Below are 17,911 nucleotides of genomic sequence, written 5' to 3' on the forward strand. Positions count from 1 at the left end.
CTAATGAACAGTACGTACAAATGGCAAGGTGGTAAGATCCAGGCATGTACAGGTTATCACGTAATAAAAACAAAACTTTTCTTCTAAAGGGAGATAACTGCTAAAGGTCAATATTTTGAGTGATTCTTGAATAAATCTACTTCTAAATAAAAACTGTGTGATTAACTAAGTTAGAAAGAAATTCTGTAATTAGCAGTTACATTTTTAGGTGACCAATGCAATTAGTTTCAGTTTTTGCTTTTGTTTTTTCAAAAGAACCCACCTGATGGTCAATTACAAAAGACCTGCCACAGCAGAAGCCCCCAATAGAAGCAAGTGAATTCTCCATGTTGGCACTAATGAGATCAATATCATCAATCTGTCAGAAAAGAGAAACAATGGTAGTTATTTCTCAATTTAAAGGAAAGAAAAAAATGGGCCAATGTCAGCACTAATCATGTCGACATCCAGATTCAAACAAATTACCTACATGAAAATCAAGGAGAAGCCATACAAAACCCACCTTTAAAAGGACTGATGCCCATCTCTGAAGGTGCCTCACTTTATACTTTCTGCCATTTCATCATGCACTGACAATTTATTCACAGGTGAAGAGATAGATAAAAGATGAAACCTAAAGCTGCTTGATACTAAAAATATTCAAGGGTACGAGATAAGGTCCTTTCCTTGCTAAGGAAAGATCAGTGGTCTCAGCTGGCCTTCTCAACAGAAGGTACTTGCAGAAATAAAAAGAAACCTCTCAGGGTTCTGAGCACTTCGGGATGTGCACTACATCCCATTTCTCTTGTTCACCTTTTCAAAAGTGAAACAGTTTATCCAAACGTCACGGCCATGGATTCTCTGACCAAACTGGACTAAGTGGGCAGGGGATAAACCTAATGTGCCCCTTGGCCCCCCGAGTACCCACGAGCTTCTCACTTCCTCAGCACACCTCTGAGCCTCACCTTCCCCTCTAGCCCCCAGCACCAAGTTCCACCCTGCTATACAGCAGCCATTCAATAATTACTCACTGTTGGGGTTGGCCATGATAATGATTGGTGTGTTTTTCTAAGGGATCCATAGATCCAAGATGGAAACCTGTGTACTCTGATTTTTTTTTTAACCTTTCATTATGAAAAATTTCAAACATATTCAAAAGTAGAGACAATAATTGCACCTAGACAATTTCTGAATCAGATTTAATAATTATCAATCACGGATCAATGTAGGGCCCCCTATGACCCTCATCATTTCTTTGGAGCAAATCCCAGACTTTATATGTCTCCGTCTATAAATATTTCAGTGTGCATCTATAAAATATATGCACTCATTCAAAAACATAACCATAGTAAAAAGTAAAAAAAAATTTCTAAGTATGGAGTATTAAGTGTTGAAATATCTGTGTCTCACAAAGCTTCTTCACAGCATTTATCTGAATCAGGATCCAAATAAGGTCCATACATTGCACTCTTACTCAAGCCTTATCTCAGAGATAATTGCTAAAAGATGGTGAATTTAGACGATGCTTTTCCTTCTTTAAAATTTTCATGCCTTAGAAACTGTTCCAGTGTAAATTTTCCTTGAATTATACTTCATTTATCTTAAATTCTTCAATGCATTTAATAGTCAAATGTTAGTCTGTCTTTGAGAAGTACGCATCAATCAACTCTGTGTGATTCATTCTGCTCTATACTTTTCTCTAGGTCTGTACGGGTATAGGGATGCGGATAATCTAAGGTCATTTTTTTTTTTTTTTTTTTTGTCTTTTTGCCTTTTCTACGGCCGCTCCCTCGGCATATGGAGGTTCCCAGGCCAGGGGTCGAATCGGAGCTGTAGCCACCAGCCTACGCAAGAGCCACAGCAACGTGGGATCTGAGCTGCGTCAGCTCACAGCAACACCAGATCCTTAACCCACTGAGCGAGGCCAGGGATCAAACCCACATCCTCAGGGTTCCTAGTCAGATTCGCTAACCACTGCTCCACGACGGGAACTCTGAGGGTCATTTTTTAAACACAGGTTGTGAAACTTTCATGCACACATTTGGAGAAAAGCTTCCTTCAACTTGACCTCACAGCGGTGGGTGAGGACAGCTTCTGCAGAAGGGCCCAAGTCACCCCTCTCTCAGGTTCTAGCAGCTCAAACCACTAAGCATGAGGCTAGCTGAGGCTCATTTCCCTTCAGCAAAAGAAAACATGACAAACTCACTCCAGTTGTCTAGGGCCTTGAGGGGCTCTGCTGAATCCATGCTGGTGGCATTTCTAACATTATATAAAAACTATCACACAATATAGAATTTTAAATATTAGAACGAGCATCTTTTCACTGCCACCATAAATACTTTCTAAAGAATGACTTAGGGACTTCTTACTGGTTTTAAGGAAAAAACAGAAGGCATATTTAACTTTCTAGAGAAGAGACACTGGAAGCTGGGATGAAATGCTACCATGTAAACAGAATATATTCTATGATTGGCCACTTTGAGTTTACAGGTTCTAAGGGAAGATGGGGCCCCTCTTCTGGCTGACCCAAACCTCCTTGGGCTCAGTGAAGTGACAGACACCAAAGCAGTACCCCCCGCACACGGATGAAGAGCACTGTCTTGTGCCCATGAAACCTGCCCAGCAGGATGGAACTGCATGGTTTCCACAAGAGGGAATGTTCCAAAAAAGGAGAACTTACGTTGATCCCAAAATGTTCAGTGACTCCTCGGCCATGCTCCCCCAGGACTCCAAATGAAAGGCTTTCTTCCAGAAAGATCCTTGCTTTGTATTTGTATTTTAACTTAACCTAAGCGGTAAATAAACACAAAGTACTGAAGGTTAGGAGCACAAAGAACATAAAGAAAAGAACAAAATTAAACCTAAAATAAAAAAGGGGGGAAAACGCATGTACAGTTGATTCTCAAAATTGGTGGCTTCATATCTGTAGATCTGCCTTCTTGCTAAAAAAAAATTTTTTTTATGATTGTATATGCACTGAAAGTTCCTGGGCCAGAGACTGAAGCCAAGCCACAGGTGCAGCAACACTGGATCCTTTAACCCACTGTGCTGGACTAGGGCCTGAACCTCTGCAGCTACTGGAGCCCCTGCAGCCAGATTCTTAACCCACTGTGTCACAGCAGGAACTCCCTTACTTGCTAAAATTTATTTGTAACTCCAAACCCAATACTCAGGGCACAGTCACAGAGTGGTGAAAATTTTGAGTCATGTGACATGCACCAGCCCTGCTGAGGTAATAGGAGATTGCTTCAGCTTAGAGGTAAAGACATGTCCTTTTTACATTCTAACTTACTGCCATACTTTTTGCATTTTGTGCTTTTTATTGGTGATTCTGTTGTTGAAAATGACCCCCAAACACAGTGCTGAAATCCCATGTAGTGTTCCTCAGTGCAAGTAGGCTGTGATGAACCTTATGGAGAAAATATATGGGGTATACAAGCTTCATTCAGGCCTGAGTTGTAGTACTGCTGGCTGTGAGTTCCATGTGAGTGAATCAAAAACATACACTAAAGTGTCTTTAAACAAAAACACATATAAAATAGGGTTATATATCGAGCAACTGATGAAATGTTGTGATCAGAGGCTTGTATAAAACTAACTCTGTATTTGCCCTAGGAGCAAGAGTTCAGTAATTCAGCATTTGCAACACATTTATAGAAGAAAAATAAACACACACACACGTGTGTATAGAGCATAACTACCATGAATAATGAAAATTTGTACTTTTAGATGCTCTAAAATGATTCAATTTAACTCAATAACACAGACAGCACAACGCCAATTTTTTTTTTCTTGCTCTTTAAACTCACACCCCGGCATATGGAAGTTCCCAGGCTAGGGGTCTAATCAGAGCTGGCGGATGGGCCTACACCACAGCCAAAGCAACACCAGATATGAGCCAAGTCTGCGATCTACACCACAGCTCATGGCAATGTCGGATCCTTAACCCACTGAGCAAGGTCGGGGATTTAACCCGCATCCTCATGAATACCAATCAGATTTGTTTTCGCTGAGCCATGAAAGGAACTCCCACAACGCCAATTTTTAAAGAAGGAAATGTTAATAAGACATTATGAACACAGACACGTGATCTACCTGTTATCTGTTAAGTATCTGTTAAGTACTGGTCTGATTATACATAAAAATCCCTAGGAAGGAGTTCCCGTCGTGGCTCAGTTGTTAACGAATCCGACTAGGAACCATGAGGTTGTGGGTTCGATCCCTGGCCTTGCTCAGTGGGTTAAGGATCTGGCGTTGCTGTTAGCTGTGGTGTAGGTTGCAGACGTGGCTCAGATCCCGCATTGCTGTGGCTCTGGCATAGGCCAGCGGTTACAGCTTCGATTTGACCCCTAGCCTGGGACCCTCTAGATGCTGCAGGTGCGGGCTTAGAACAGACAAAGACAAAGACAAAAAAAAAAAAAAAAAAAAAAATCCCTAGGAAATGTTGCACATAAACTTCTCTCAGAGCCACTAAAGTTTTAATTTAGTTTCACTTTTTTAATGTAGAAAAAGTTTTCATTAATATGTTTTTAAATCTTTTATTCCCCCTTTGCTTTTAGGCTTATAAGAAAATTCCTTTCAAGTCAAAGGTTTAGATGCATATTAATATGTTTTAACTATTTCATAATTTTTTTGGTCTATATATTGGGAAGCTGAACAAATGTATAGATTGTTCTCCCCTGATGTTTAACTGATTTATCCCTGTATGATATGTATTTTGCAATTAGTTTTGTAACAAATGTATAGATTGTTCTCCCCTGATGTTTAACTGATTTATCCCTGTATGATATGTATTTTGCAATTAGTTTTGTAATCTCTTAAAGTGATTATCAATCACTAAATTTTCGAGAAGTTGGGCTCTCAAAATTTTCCACAACTCATGTAATCTCTTGTGCCAGAATCACACTTTTAATTATTAAACATTTCATTATGAAAATATCTTTCCATTGAAACTGTAGAAATAATGCACGCAATGATGATGTGATGCTCCATATCATGAATCTCTGACCATTTATTTTTTAGCAATCAAGGTTTTACAAGCTAATCTTGCTAATCAATATCAAATTGGGAGGGGGTCCCCAGTGATCTTTTAGCTGAATTTTCACTAACAATGAACAAACTAGTTTGGGGAAAATTACATCTTTTCAGCACTGACTCTTTCCCATCCATTAATATGAGATCTTTTATAAATAAGATAGTTTCTAAAAATCATGTTTTAGAAAATATTTAGTAACATTACAGTACTGGTACATAAATAGATGAATAAGTGAAATAAAACAAGAATCCCTTTATCAAACCCTAATTTGCATCCTATAATTTTTATTTTTTAATTAAAAAAAATTTTTTTTGGTCTTTTTGTCTTTTTAGGGCCGCAACTGTGGCATATGGAGGGAGATTCCCAGGCTAGGGGTCCAATCAGAGCTATAGCTGCCAGCCTACACCACAGCCACAACAACGCCAGATTCGAGCCACATCTGCGACCTACACCACAGCTCATGGCAACACCAGATCCCCTAACCCACTGAGCAAGGCCAGGAATCGAACCTGCAACCTCATGGTTCCTAGTTGGATTCGTTTCCGCTGCACCATGATGGGAACTCCATCCTGTAACTTTTACATACTCGGTATTTATATCTACTCAATCTATTCCTACACTTTACATTTTGTTTTAGAGGCTATATATCTGACCATCAGTACTGCTTTATTACTATACCCCTGTAAGATACAGTTCTAGTATCCTGTGGTCCACTATTTCTCTTACAAATATTCTATCAGTCTTGGATACTCACAAAAGGAAGGAGAGGAAAACAAATCATCTCTCTTACTGATATTTAGGATGTATTTAGATTTCCTCAGGAAATAGGGAAAAACTTTAAAAAAAAATAAGACATAAAACCCTTATTTTGAATCCTTATTCAATTGACAATCTCATAGATTTAGATTCCAATGGTCAAATGCAATAGTGGTTCAATACAAGAAAAATCAACGTAACAACAATAAATAGAATGAAAGAAAACCACAAGATCATGCAGATAAAGCAGACACAGCATCTGACAAAATCCAAACCTTTCATGACAAAGCACTCAACAAATTAGAAATGAGAGGGAACTTTCTCAACTTAATAAAGGACATTTATGGAAAATCCACAGCTGAAATTATACTCAATGGTAGTGGCCTGAAAGCTTCCCCCAATGACAAGGATGCCCACTCTGGCTTCTGCTAGAAAACACTGTATTGGAAGTTCTAGCAATCAGGCAAGAAAAAGAAAGGTATCCAAATTGGAAAGGAAGAAGTAAAACTAGCTCTATTCACAGATGACATAAAAAAGCCACAAAACAATGCTGAAAGAAATTAAAGAAAATCTAAGTAAATGGAAACATATTCTGTGTTCATTGATGAGAAGACTTAGTATTAGTATCAAGATAGCAATTGGAGTTCCCGTCGTGGCGCAGTGGTTAACGAATCCGACTAGGAACCATGAGGTTTCGGGTTCGGTCCCTGCCCTTGCTCAGTGGGTTAACGATCCGGCAGTGCCGTGAGCTGTGGTGTAGGTTGCAGACGCAGCTTGGATCCCGCGTTGCTGTGGCTCTGGCGTAGGCTGGTGGCTATAGCTCCGATTCAACCCCTAGCCTGGGAACCTCCATATGCCGCGGGAGCGGCCCAAGAAATAGCAACAACAACAACAAAAAAGACAAAAAAAAAGAGATAGCAATACTTCCCAGAGAAATCTAAATATTCAATACGATCTCTGCTAAAAATCTCAATGGCATTTTTTACAGAAATGGAAAGGCTTATCCTAACATTCAAATGGAATTTCAAAGGACCTCAAACAACTGAAACTATCTTGAAGAAGAACAAAGATGGAAAATTTGTCTTAATTTCAAAATTTACCACAAAGTTACAGGAATTAAGTAATTATGTGTGATACTAGCATAAGGTTATACATATAAACAAATGGAATAGAAATGGGAGCCCAGAAAGAAACTCACATCTATGGTCAGCTGATTTTTGACAAGGGTACCAGTGCCATTCAATGGGAAAACAATAGTCTCTTCAACAAATGGCACAGGCACAATTGGATAACCACATGCAAAAGAATGAAGTTGAACCCAACTCTCACAGAATATACAAAAATTAAGTCAAAATGGATCAAGGAACTAAAATAAGAGCTAAAACTATGAAACACTTAGAAGAAAACATGCATATATCTTCATGACCCTGGATTTAGCAATGAATTTCTTAGACATGACACCAAAAGCACAAGCCACAGCAAAAAACTAGATAAGCTGGACTTTACCAAAATTAAAACTTCTGTGCATCAAAGGACACTATCAGAGAAATGAAAAGACCATCTATAGAATGGGAGACAAAATTTGCAAATCATGTATGTGATAAGAGTCTAACATCCAGAATATGCAAAGAACTTAAAAAGACAACCCAACACTTGTGACAGAACATGATGCAGGATAGTGTGAAAAAAAGAATGTATATAAATGTATGGCTGGGTCACTCTGCTGTACATCTGACTCTGACAGGATGTTACAAATCAACTATAATAAAAAAATTAAAATGGACAAAGGACTTCCATATACATTTCTCCAAAGATAGAAGTGGCCAACAAACACAAGAAAAGAGGCTCAATATCTGTAGTCACTTAAGAAATGCAAATCAGGAGTTCCTGCTGTGGCTGAGTGGGTTAAGGATCTAGAATTGCTGCAGCTGTGGCACAGGTCAAAGCTGTGGTTTGGATTCATTCCCTGGCCCAGGATCTTCCATGCAGCCAAAAAAAAAAAAAAAAAGAAAAAAAGAAAAAAGAAAAAAAAGTGCAAATCAGAACCATATACTTCACATCTATTAGAAAGGCAAAAATTAAAGACAAAACGAAACAAAACAAAAACACAGGTAAGTGTTGGTGAGGATGTGGAGAAACTGGAACTGTCTTCTATTGCTAGTGGGAATGTAAAATGGTACAGTCATTGTGGGAAACAGTATGATGGTTCCTCAAATGCTAAGCACAGAATTACTAAATGATCTAGCAATTACACTGCTAGACGCATAAACAGAAGAGTTGAAAACAGAGATTCAAAAAAATATTTGCATGTGAATGTTCATAGCAGCACTATTCACAAGTACCAGAGGGTAAAATAATCCAACTATCCATTAACAAAAAACAAAATAGGCAATTATTTAGTATTAAAAAGGAATAGAGTACTAACACATGATGTGACAAACTGGATAAAACAATGAAGAAAACATTATGATAAGCGAATGAAGTCAGACACAAAAAGTCGTATGTTATTTGATTCCATTTATGGGAGATATCCAGAGTAGGTAAATCCATATACACAGAAAACAGACCGGGGGAAGGGAAAATGCAGACTAACTATTAAATGGGTACTAGGTCTTCTTTGCAAGTGAGTGACCAACCAGACAGCTGATGGGTGCACAACCCTATGTATATACTAAATGTCACTACACACTTTAAAAATGGCTAATTTTATGTTATGTCAATTTTACCTGGAAAAAAAAAAAAAAGAAATTCAATAGTCATGGGTTCTAAAAACCCATTTATTGCTTCCCTTTGTTAAAAAGCCGAGTTTTACAAAATATATATTTATGATTTCATTTATACGAAATTCTACAAAAAGTAAAACTACAGAACAGAAAGCATATCGATGGTGGCCTAGGGCCAGGGATCAGAGGGTATTGATTACAAAGAGGCAAGAGGGAATTTCTGGAGAGGTAATTGTTCTGCATCTTGACTGCTGTGGTCGTGATAGGGGTGCATACATCTGCCAAAATGTACACTTATCCAACTACACACTTGAAGTGTACTTTATTATTTATTTTTTTTGTCTAAAGTGCATTTTATTATGAGTCAATAATACTTCAATAAAGTTGGTTTTAAAAAAACTCAGCTGGAGTTCCCGTTGGGGCTCAGCAGGTTAAGAACCCAACATTGTCTCTTGTGAGGACTCGGGTTTGATCCCTGGCCTCGCTCAGTGGGTTAAGGATCTGGCATTTCTGCAAGCAACAGCATAGGTAGCAGTTGTGACTCGGATTCAGTGGTGCTGTGGCTGTAGGGTAGGCCTGCAGCTGCAGCTCCAATGTGACCCCTAGCCCAGGAACTTCCATATGCCACAGGTGTGGCTGTAAAAAGAAAACAAACAAACAAACAAACAAACAAAAAACAGTTCTGATGACTCTTTAAAGGCCAGGGTTGGCATTTAATGTTCATCTACTTCCATGGTATGATAAGAATGTGGTTAGGATACCTATTAAGCAAAGCAATACTGATGTTATACATTAAAAGTGGTCAACAGACAAAAGGTATAACTGTCAAATAGTCTGAAGACTAAAATAATGAATAAACATGGTTGCTCACCAGTTCTGGAAGAGGGCAAATAGTTCCAGTATTCATATACAACCCTTCAACTACAATGAAACGTCGAGTTACACGAGCCTTTCGAGGATTCTGTAAAAGAAAAAATAAAACAGACATTTTAAATTTCAGTAACTCCATCTACAAAATCTGTTACATGCTCTCTAGCACTTTACCTTATAAGATTTATTTACCAGGATAAATAAATAAACAGACTAAATTAATTTCAAGCTCAAGGTTTGAGATCCTATTATACTGAGATGAAAAACAGGGCTTTCGTCTCTCAAGCACATTTTCAGTTCACACAGTCAACTAGGAGGCCTCCCGCACACAAACTGTTTAGACACAGACACTACAACACAAACAAAGCCCTCTAAGCCCAGAATGACTGGGAAGAGACCCGAGAGAACTTTCTGGGGAGATGGTGAGGTTTGTGTCATGATAGGGGTCATGACACCTGGGCTATGTGGGCATAACCATTTGCCAAACTGTATGACTAGAATCTGTGTATTTCAATGTCTGTAAATTTTACCTGAAATAAATGAAGAGTGAGGACGACAATCCTCATCATCACCACAGAGACCGAGTGGGGAGTTAGGTGAAGGTTCAGATGACACAAGAATGGCGAAATATTGAAAACAAGGCTGGGAGAAGGGTACAGGGGGCAGCTTCACTATACCACTACATTTCCTTTGAACACGCCAGAAATTTTCCCATGAAAAAGTGATAGAAGACAAACCCCGATCTCCCTAGTCTACTGAACAACAGAGGACAGACGCCCTTGTCCTTCCTTGCTCCTCCCTCACTACTGGGTTAAGTAACACTGGACTATGACCTCATCCCGTGATGTCTGAAGGCAGTGGGCGTAGGGACTTTTTCAAATAACACATGCCTTCCCACACCCCACTGACGTCAAGTCACTAATAAGCTACTCCCACTGCGGAATGTGGAGATGCTTTCGGTATGTTGGGCTGACAAATAAATCCATAGAGAGAGTCGGCCACCACCTTCCTACTACTCAAAGGTTTCTTGCCTCTAAGCTTCTGGCTAATGAACAGCTAGAAGCTCAAACATCAAAGCTACTCCAGGGGTATGTTAGAACCTCAGCTGTAAAGCTCATAAAAGTGTCTGTTGAATATGCAAGAGCTTACATCATCATCACTGAGTTTTCTTGGTCATCTCACTCCATCTCTAATTCAAACCTGAAGGCTGTGGGTCTGCTAGGAGTCACAGAGGAGGACATGAGGGCATCTTGCCTCTCCCTGCCTTTCAAAAATAAAGTATTTTTCTTATAATCTAAAAATATTCAATGAAGGAATCTTAGGAAATGGGAAGTACAAAAGAGAATTTAACAAATGAGCTCATCACACCACACACTGCTAACTTTTGTCTTTCTTGTAAATGTGTACCTTTGTAAATGACTTTGTTCAAATCGGGATTTTACTGCAATAGTTTAAGGATGCGAATTTTAAAAACATCATGTTGTGAGCATTTCCACATTATTTAACATTATTTAAACCATGATTTTAATGGAGATCTAATATTCCACCTTGTAGAGATGCCATAAATTATTTATGCACAGTGCTAGTCTGAGGTTGTTTCCCTCATTTTTTTTTTTTTTTTAACATCACACTCTGAATATCCTTTGATCTTTGACACCAGTTCTTTTTTTTTTTTTTTTTGTCTTTTTTTTTGCTATTTCTTTGGGCTGCTCCCACAGCATATGGAAGTTCCCAGGCTAGAGGTCGAATAGGAGCTGTAGCCGCTGGCCTACGCCAGAGCCACAGCAATGCGGGATCCGAGCCGCGTCTGCAACCTACACCACAGCTCACGGCAACGCCAGATCGTTAACCCACTGAGCAAAGGCAGGGATTGAACCTGCAACCTCATGGTTCCTAGTCGGATTCGTTCACCACTGCGCCACGACGGGAACTCCTGACACCACTTCTGATTATCTTCTAAAGACAGCATTCCAGACACAGGTCCGAGGGTATGGATATTTAATGTTGGACTATATCTGCCCATTTACTCTCTAAAAGGGCTGTGACAACTGAAACTCTTCTCAGAGTTACAGGAGGACCTTTTGATGCATCACAAACATCAGGTACCACTGATGGTAATAATAACTATAAAAAGTTTTCCCTAGTGGACAGGCAAAAACTCTTACTCTAATTCCTGCAATTGTTAGTGAGGTCAGACTGTTTTTATCTGCTCACAGTTATCTCTATTTCTTCTATGAACTCCTTTTTTTATCTACTGTCCTTTTTTTCCTTTTTTAAAGGAGGATTAATATGGGAAAGAGAACTCTGTAAAAAGAGGAATGAAAAAATATATAAATCCCAACAGTTGGGAAACTGGCAAAAAGAGTATGATCCAAATCTAGACTAAACTGCAATATTTTAACTCATTTTCAAAAAAAATATAAGCATCTAAATAGAAAATATTCAAAAATTTAACATTTATTATTTCTATGAAAATGAAATTGAAAAGAATAATTTCTAAAAACCAAAACATAGAAGTTCTTGTTGTGGCTCAGTGGAAATGAATCTGATTAGCACCTATGAGGATGCAGGTTTGATCCCTAGCCTGCTCAGTGAGTTATGGATCTGGTGTTGTCGGGAGCTGTGGGGTAGTTGCAGATGCGGCTCAGATCCTGCATTGCTGTGGCTGTGGCACAGGATGGCAGCTACAGTTCCGATTCGACTCCTAGCCTGGGAACCTCCATATGCCATGGGTGCAGCCCTAAAAAGACAAATAAAATAAAATAAAAACAAACATATAAAGTAATTTGGAAGCCTACTCTTGGCAGGAAAATATGGTATAAATTAATTAGTAAAAAAGTAAAAACTATAAAATGGAAATAAAATTTAAGGTAACTGTATTTCTTACTATTCATAAAGAAAAAAGCCTCATGGATTATAAAGCTTATAACACACACACGCACGCACGCAGACACACAAGGCTTGACTATGATGTTTTCCCAACTTGTACAGTGCTAACCTGGCAAAATAACCCTAGAGGAGAGAGGCCCACTGGTCCCACTGTGCCGAGGCCGTGTTCTTCAACATGGCAGCATGCTATTACTAAGTCACAATAAGGAACACCTTTTTACAACTTGTACAAAGAATTCACTGGTGACACAGTCTCAATTTTAAAATTTCCTCCAAGATTTTTCTAAACTGTATTAACTATGAAACATTTCCCATAGCACATCTACCATAAAATAGCGGAATCTATGCATGTTCATCATGAGAATGTGTACATTCGTGAAGTGCTGCTCTTAGCCTATCACCTAAACAAGGATGAGGAATAATGCAAATATCTGGAAAAAATGGAAATTAACAGAAAATTAAGCAATGTAATGAGCGTTTTTATCAGTTATTCTAGTAATGAATGAGTTGCACTGGGAAAGTCCACTTGAAAGCGGTTTATGAGACAAAGTATGTGGTGACCAGGTTCCCAGTACAATTCACGCCTAGTGGTTCCTGCTACAGAACCACAGACCAGAACTACCTTCTGCATCCATGCTGTCAGGGGAAAATAAATGCTAATTCTAACAGTAATGCTTTGAATACATTTCCCCTGTTACACCCTCTAATAAGAACACCAAGGAGTAAGCTCTCTACCCTCTAGTCCCTCCCTGCCCCAAGTGGCAATGGAGGTGCATGGAAGAAGTGTAAGCATGTTGCAAAACAGAAGGAAACCATGCTTGGGGCAGTTGTTTTCCATAAGAGGCAGCTGCTCAGACCTCTAGGGCAAGGCAAAGAGGTGGTGATCGGAAGCAATAGTCTCACTTTGTTCATAAATTCGTAAGTTAAGATCTCCTGCCACTGTTCCTTCCAGTTAAGCCATACATGATTTATTCTGATATGAATACATTTATTTTGAATACACTAGGTACCTCTTGTAAACACCCTAATGAGTTCTGTTGTTACTTCTGTAGAATTGAGTATAGGCCCCCACCCCCCACCCCCCAAAATGCTGTTTTTCTTTCTTCTAGAAAGCTGCCTGGACTATCTCCCCCCAAATTTGTGACATATAATTATGGCAAAGATGGGGCAATTACTATCAGACTTGGCTCTCTAACCTAAGGTACATTTAATAAGCAGGAACACCCTTATTTAATATCCAAATGTGATCCACAGGCAAGTTTTCATGACAAATTACCATTTCATTTATAATTTAGCTGGTTAGAAAGTACAAAAGAACTGCATAATTTTCTTCAAAAGAATCATACCTTTTGATCTTCAATCTCTTGTTCTTTTAGTAGTCGCTCCAGGTCTTCCATATCATTATGCTCAAATAGCTTAATGTCACTACGTGATGCCTGTAATCCTTTCTGAATAGCAAAGCAGGCAGCTTTATCTCTGCAAGGAAAAGAGGCCGACAAAACTGCGGTTTAAAGATCTTGTCAACATTCTCAGGAAGGAACGCTTGCTTTTGTAAGTTGATCAATATCCACTGGTTAATGTAAACATGGCAAATAAATAAAACATGTTTGAACATTAATACATCATTGTTTGCACTTCACTCTGCAAGTCTTTTCACATAACTACTACACAGATTCTGTTCCAAGAAGCACACTCTGACTTTTGACATCTGAGCAGTCAGCATGCATCTTACTATGGACGGCCTGTCAGTTTACTCACAGTAACTTTCTTTTTTTGAAAAATAAATGAAATATTGGTGCATCTCATTATCAGTGGCATCTCTCATTTGACTGGCACACTACTTTGCCATGAAAAGCAATACTGCATCATTGACTCTACGTAATCCAGGGGAAAACTTCTGAGTCATGCAGATTAAACTTCAGTAAGATCTAAGTTGAGTTAATTAGGGGGGAAATATATTTTTAAAATTAAGTGTATTATTTTAAAGTACATGGGAGGAGACCCCTGGTGGCCTAGCAGTTAAGGATCTGGCCTTGTCACTGCTATGGCATGGGTCTGCTCCCTGGGCCAAGAACTTCTGCATGCCATGGATATGGCCAAAACAAACTAACAAACAACACACCAAAAAAGAGTACATATAAGACTTCAACTTCTGGGAAGACAGAGTGGACATATTTTCCCTATTTTTCTGCCTGTCTACAATAAAAAATCCTGAACATTGTATATAAAAGAAACATAAGACAAAAGGCAGACAAGAGACGGACCTGACATGAGAGAAATGACATGAAATGAGTTCCTGGGTTTTCTTGACTTGGAACTGATGAAGGAGGCAAACTGAAAATGCCAACAAGTACTGCACTCCTGTCCCTGCTCTCTGTAGCCAAGGGACAGGAAAGGAGAGGCGGCCCAGCAATCACAAGAGGAGGGAGCACTTTGAGATTGTCTTTATGAAGTATCACCCTGATGCCAAGACCACACAAAGTCTAAAAATAGTAAAGATGGCTAGTCATCAGGGAAATATAAATTAACACCACAATGAAATAACTCTACAGACCTATCAGAATGCTAAAATTAAAAAAAAAAAATAGCAACAACATCAAATGCTCCTGAGGATGCTGGAGAAACTAGATCACTTGTACACTGTTGATGGGGATATAAAATAACAGAGCCACTCTGGAGAAGTTTGGCAATTTTCTTAAAAAAACAAAAACGAACTGAATATGCAGTACCATATGACCAGCAACCACACTCCCTGGCATATATCCCAAAGAAATGAAAACTTATGTTCACAGGAAAACTCGTACATGAATATTTACAGCAGCTCTATTTGTAATAACCCAAACTAGAAATAATTCTGATGTGCTTTATAGGTGACTGGTTCAACAAACTGTGGTGCATCCATACTATGGAACAGGATGTAGCAATCAAAAGGAATACTTGATCCAGACAATTCCAGAGTATCTGCAGAGAATTAGTGCTGAATGAACAAAGCTAATCCCCAAATGCTACCCGCTGTGTGATTATATTTGATAACAATTCTGAAATGGTGAAATTATAGAAATGGAGAACAGATTTGTCGCTGCCAAGAGTTAAAGAGTAGGCAGGGTAGAAGGGACATAGGTGTGGCAACATGAGGGATTATCTTGACTTCGCCAATGGTCAATATCTCAGTTTTAAGTTGCATTACTTGAGTTTTGCAAGAGGTGAGTATTGGGAAAGACTGGGTAAAGGGCACAGGAAATCTTTTTCCTAAAGGCATATGTGATTCTATAATGATCTCAATATAACATGCTTCACTTAAAAAGGGTACATAAAGGAAGAGGAAGACAGAGTGACTGGGAAAGACTTAAGTATATAAATAAGCATTGTTCTGAGACTTAAGGCAAAGCATTTTCACTGCTTACTGAAAAAAGGAAGGAAACACTGGACACATTCTCTATGCCTAATGAATTTATCAAAATCAATTTATCAAACAATTTACTAAATAATATTTTTACCTCTAGTGTTCCCACTTTCAAATAAACTTCAGGCAGCATACTTAAAATGGTTGATAAGGGGTTAATTAGCTGTCCACTGAGTCACTAGAAACTGAAGTTCTAAGACACTGGGCATAAAATTTGAAAGTGAATTTAGACTTGGTTTCCTAGCAATTAAAACCAAAAGGACAATACAGTATTTATTATCTGACAAAAGAAGCATACAAGTTCAACTGTGACTATAAACTTTTTCTGGACTTGAAACTCAAAAAGGAATTTATGGTGGGCTGCTCGTATAAAGTGATACTGGATGACACTGTAGCTGTCTGTAACTATGCTTTATTAAAAACCTACAACCACTGTTTAAATCCATTGCTTTCAAATTTGTGATGAGTCTACTGGATTTTTTAAAACTATGTGCAAAAATTAATAAAAACATTTGTTTTCATGGGCACAATGAAACCACTCCAGTTAGACCCAGGCCATGTGCTGGAATGCTCCCAGGTAACTGCTGCAGGGCTGTGGGGAAGAATGGGCTACGGGCACCTTGAAAACCCCCAGGAAGAGCCAGTGGGGCAGCATGTACTTGAGCTCTCTGCACTAGAGGTGCTCCGACTGAGTGAGAGGCAGTGGCACAGTACAGGGTCTGAGGTCAGCCGAGCTCTGAAGGCCAGTCACCTGGACTCCTTGTGTGGGCTCTGGCTTCCATTCATTCACTCATGGAACTGGTTATTTAGTGAGTGCTATTAAGTGGCACATGCTATCCTAGGCAATGGGCTGGTATAAACTGTTGAAAGTGCTATAAAAGAAGATTACAATGAGTCTGAAGCAAGATGAACAAAGAGCAGAGGGTGTGCGGGTGTACGGGCGCGCATGTAAATAAGGGAGGCCTGAGAAGCAGCATGATTTTTGACAGGCATGTGAGTGCCTGTGTGGTCATGGATTCACAAGGATACCAAACTCCTCTGGCTTTAAAATTTTCTCCACCTGCAGCAAGGGTCTTGACCTGGTCTGAGAAGCTAGGGAAGGCTTTCCTGAAGAGGTGGCCTATGTGCAGGATGAGCAGGAATTAAGTAGGAGATGAGAGGAGGAACAACAGACGATTAGCAAGAGCAAAAGCCCTGAAGTGAGAGGAAACTAGCAGTTAAGGCTGGTAAGGCTACACAGAATGACCACCTAAGGGAAAATGGTGGAAAATGAGCCTGAAAAGGTAGTCTAAAAGGCACAAAATCCTAATAAAGTCTTGGATCTTTATTTTAGGAACTACAGAAGCTCTTAAATGGAGTGTGACAAAATCTGAGTCCCATTTTTAAAATTCTGGCTATACAGAATGGTCATCATTAAAACGTCTACAAACAATAAATGCTGAAGAGGGTGTGGAGAAAAGAGAACACTCTTAACACTGTTGGTGGGAATGTAAATTGGTACAACTATTATGGAAAACAGTATGGAGGTTCCTCAAAAAACTAAAAATAGAACCATCATAGACCCAGCAATCCTACTGGGCATCTATCCCAAGAAGATGTTAATTCAAAAAGATACAGGCGCCCCAATGTTCACTGCAGCACTATTTACAATAGCCAAGACATGGAAGTAACTTAAACGTCCACTGACAGAAGAATGGATAATGAAGATGTGGTACATATATACAATGGAATATTACTCAGCCATAAAAAAGAACGAAATAATGCCAATTATAGCAACATGGATGGACCTAGAGATTATCATACTAAGTGAAGTAAGAGAGTGAAAGACAAACATTGTATGATATCATTTATATGTGGAATCTAAAAAAAAGGATACAAATGAACTTATTTACAGAATAGAATCAGACTCACAGACTTTGAAAACAAACTTATGGTTACCAAAGAGGACAGGAAGTGGGGCAGGAGGGATGCACTGGGGGTCTGGGATTGGCGCTTGCACTCTGTAGTATATGGAATGATTGGCCAAAGGGAACCTGCTATATATATATAGCACAGGGAACTCTACCCAATATTATATATGTGGGAAAAGAATCTGAAAGGGAATGGATGTGACATGTGCAACTGAATCACTTTGTTGTACAACAGAAATTGTCACAACATTGAACTATACTTCAATAAAAATTTAAAAAATGAAAAAACAAAATTCTGGCTATAGTGTTTAAAAGGAAAAGAGGAAACAAAAGTCAATCTGAGAAC

At 39.0% G+C, this 17,911-nt stretch overlaps 1 protein-coding gene across 1 annotated transcript in view; it reads right to left on the bottom strand.

Annotated features, from left to right (window-relative positions):
• SPTLC1 (serine palmitoyltransferase long chain base subunit 1) overlaps window positions 1–17,911 on the bottom strand; it is a 56,150-nt gene that overhangs the window by 13,179 nt on the left and 25,060 nt on the right. The window contains exons 7-10 of the mRNA XM_003483378.4: window positions 13,599–13,728; window positions 9,365–9,454; window positions 2,660–2,767; window positions 263–358 (exon numbers count right to left, since the gene is read on the bottom strand). Of these exons, the coding sequence (XP_003483426.1) occupies window positions 263–358; window positions 2,660–2,767; window positions 9,365–9,454; window positions 13,599–13,728 (424 nt within the window). The remainder of the gene's footprint in view (window positions 1–262; window positions 359–2,659; window positions 2,768–9,364; window positions 9,455–13,598; window positions 13,729–17,911) is intronic.

The sequence above is a fragment of the Sus scrofa genome, chromosome 14, assembly GCF_000003025.6.
Source record: "Sus scrofa isolate TJ Tabasco breed Duroc chromosome 14, Sscrofa11.1, whole genome shotgun sequence".
NCBI classification, from domain to species: domain Eukaryota; kingdom Metazoa; phylum Chordata; class Mammalia; order Artiodactyla; family Suidae; genus Sus; species Sus scrofa.